Below are 2592 nucleotides of genomic sequence, written 5' to 3' on the forward strand. Positions count from 1 at the left end.
TATATATAATATATATNATATATATATATATATAGTTATATATAATAATTATATATATATATATACTATATATATATATATATATATATATATATATATATAGATTTATATATATATAGTTATCGATATAGATATGTGCATCCATATGCACACATATAATATATATTAAGATTTTTGATGTATACTTATATTCGTGACTTTGTTCGTTGTTATACTTTCTTATATTGTTTAGATGTTTACAATTTCTTTCTTCACTTGATGTTAATGTTTATCAACTACATCTTTGTTTTGGTGGATATCTAGTGACCTTGTTTCCGCATATTTCTGTTAATCATTACTTTTGCTGGATATGGGATGTGTGATATCCTATGTTGCAGATCTGTCTTCTCCCATATGTCTTGGACCTTTGAACGGCTGATTCTTCTCTGTCTCTTTGATTCACCCCACCATTCCAACTGTATGTGTTCACCACGCTCCCGTCCTTAGCGAGGTTATTCCATTCCCTGCACACAAGCAAGCTTCCTATATGTAAGATGGTCGGATGTGTGTGGTACGCTCCTTCTAACTTCTCACTTCTCACCCGCTGCCCCACCCCACAGTTCCCGTTAGATGTCAACACAGTGCTCACATACTTCGCCAAGTCGATCTTCTACGACGGGTCCTGTACCAATGAGCAGTTCCGCATGCAGCTGAATCTGATGTTGCTGCCCTTTCCCTCGGCGCAAATAGTGTTCGACAGTGTCACGGTATCGGAGAAGTTCAACGTGAAAACGTTTCTGACCACCGAAGGCCTGGAGTACGATGTGGAGCAGAAGGCACCAAATCTGTACTTGATTCGCAAGCAAAAGAGGTGAGGCTGTGTTCACGGCCCACTCGGATGTGTGTTTTTCAATAGCGTTTGCAACGGATGAGTGACTTTTGGGACTGCTTTGCGTTTCATGCACATAAGTGTGTGTGTAGGTCTATAGCACCTGTAGCTACAAGCTAGTTAACGGACGGTACCAACCCATGCACCATTGCATCGAGACGATCACACGCACGCCGTCACAGTTTGTACACTCTCTGAATCTGTATGATTTACACAGTTATGTGATATCTCGGGCTCAGGAACGGCTACTGTATTCATGCACAAAGGGCAAGATATACGATTTCCTGTGTACATAATTATACACGTCTATTCGTATTATCATCGCTGAAATTCTCTCTCCTAATGTACATAAATATACACATGTTCAACAAGACATATTATAATCTATTCACTCAAATGTTTCCTTTCTTCGTACATAGTTATACGCATACCTAGCAAGATATTCAACCATCTCTACACTGAATTACAGAGCGGTACGACCAAACGGGACCACAGAAGCGCAAGCGCTGTCGTTGTACTACTGCATCGAGGGCAATATATACCCTGCCCCGGCCCTAAATTCAGTACTCAATTGCCGACTGTTGACCATCCAGTACCATCTTCATGAGGCGCTATCGGACAGTAAGTTAGGATTATGTGCTTTTGGATTGTGGATATTACTAGAAAATGTACTAAGGGAATATAATACTAGATTTTTTGGCTGTATTCGGATCAAAAGCTGGTAGGATTGTGTGTTTTTGGATTGATTTAGAATTGGTGAGGAATGTGCAATGGGAATGTAATTAAAAATATATTTGTTTTTTATTATTTGCAAACACTAAGGCCTACGATAGTAAGTTTTATTTATCACTGATATTATTGTGTGTTTTCAGATTGATTTCATATTGGTAGGAAATATACTATGTGAATATAATTTTACAAGCATGTTTGTAGGTAGTTGCAGATGCTGTGTCGAATGACAACTAGTTATATTAACAGCTGTTATACGTACACGTCATACTCAGTGTATGCATGCATATATTTAATAGCACTCAATCTGTGTATATACCTATAGCTTCTCTCAACCAATGTGTTTGAGGTTATACTGAAAACCAACGGTGCAACGCTATGAACCTTTTGATCTCACCTGGTTGACTCGCTCACCCCTCTATCACCCAACACGGTCATTCATATTACAATTAGTGAACCATGGCACTATAACATCTCCCAATGTTTACACATACGTTTCCGCTCCATATCAGTTTTACGCTACAAGCCTGTCGAGGGAAACACACACACAGTTCGGTGCCTTTATAGTGTCTATACCCAAGTGCAATACAAACATTTTTGTTTTATATATTTTATTTTAGGCCAACAGCTACGCCGATTCCACCCTAGCGCAGGGTATACGTGGGCGGAAGAAGTCGGCGACGATGATGATGACGACGACATGGCACTACCACTAGAGCATGTGGATGGTATGTTATGTACACAACACTATTATACAGGGTGCGTATTTACATGCCAAATAGCCATGTGTCTGCGTCCATCTATCAGGCAAACATATGTGTATTGATGTATCGGAAGATCTGTGTGCATATATATGCATACACATATAGATATATATATAGTTTGCAACCACTATACTATATATATATAAATATATACAATAAGTATATAAATACATATATATAAGTATGTATATATATATATATATGTATATATATATGTAAGTATATATATAT

The 2592-nt window shown here is 37.9% G+C and overlaps 1 protein-coding gene across 1 annotated transcript in view; it reads left to right on the top strand.

The window, feature by feature from the left end:
• Nucleotides 1-533: 533 nt before the first annotated feature.
• Nucleotides 534-2592, top strand: part of SARC_00550 (hypothetical protein) — a gene marked incomplete at its 5' end in the record, with an annotated part of 4051 nt that continues 1992 nt past the window's right edge. The window contains 3 exons of the mRNA XM_014305735.1: nt 534-850; nt 1338-1489; nt 2218-2325. Of these exons, the coding sequence (XP_014161210.1) occupies nt 534-850; nt 1338-1489; nt 2218-2325 (577 nt within the window). The remainder of the gene's footprint in view (nt 851-1337; nt 1490-2217; nt 2326-2592) is intronic.

This window comes from Sphaeroforma arctica, assembly GCF_001186125.1.
Source record: "Sphaeroforma arctica JP610 unplaced genomic scaffold supercont1.18, whole genome shotgun sequence".
In the NCBI taxonomy this organism is placed as follows: domain Eukaryota; class Ichthyosporea; order Ichthyophonida; genus Sphaeroforma; species Sphaeroforma arctica.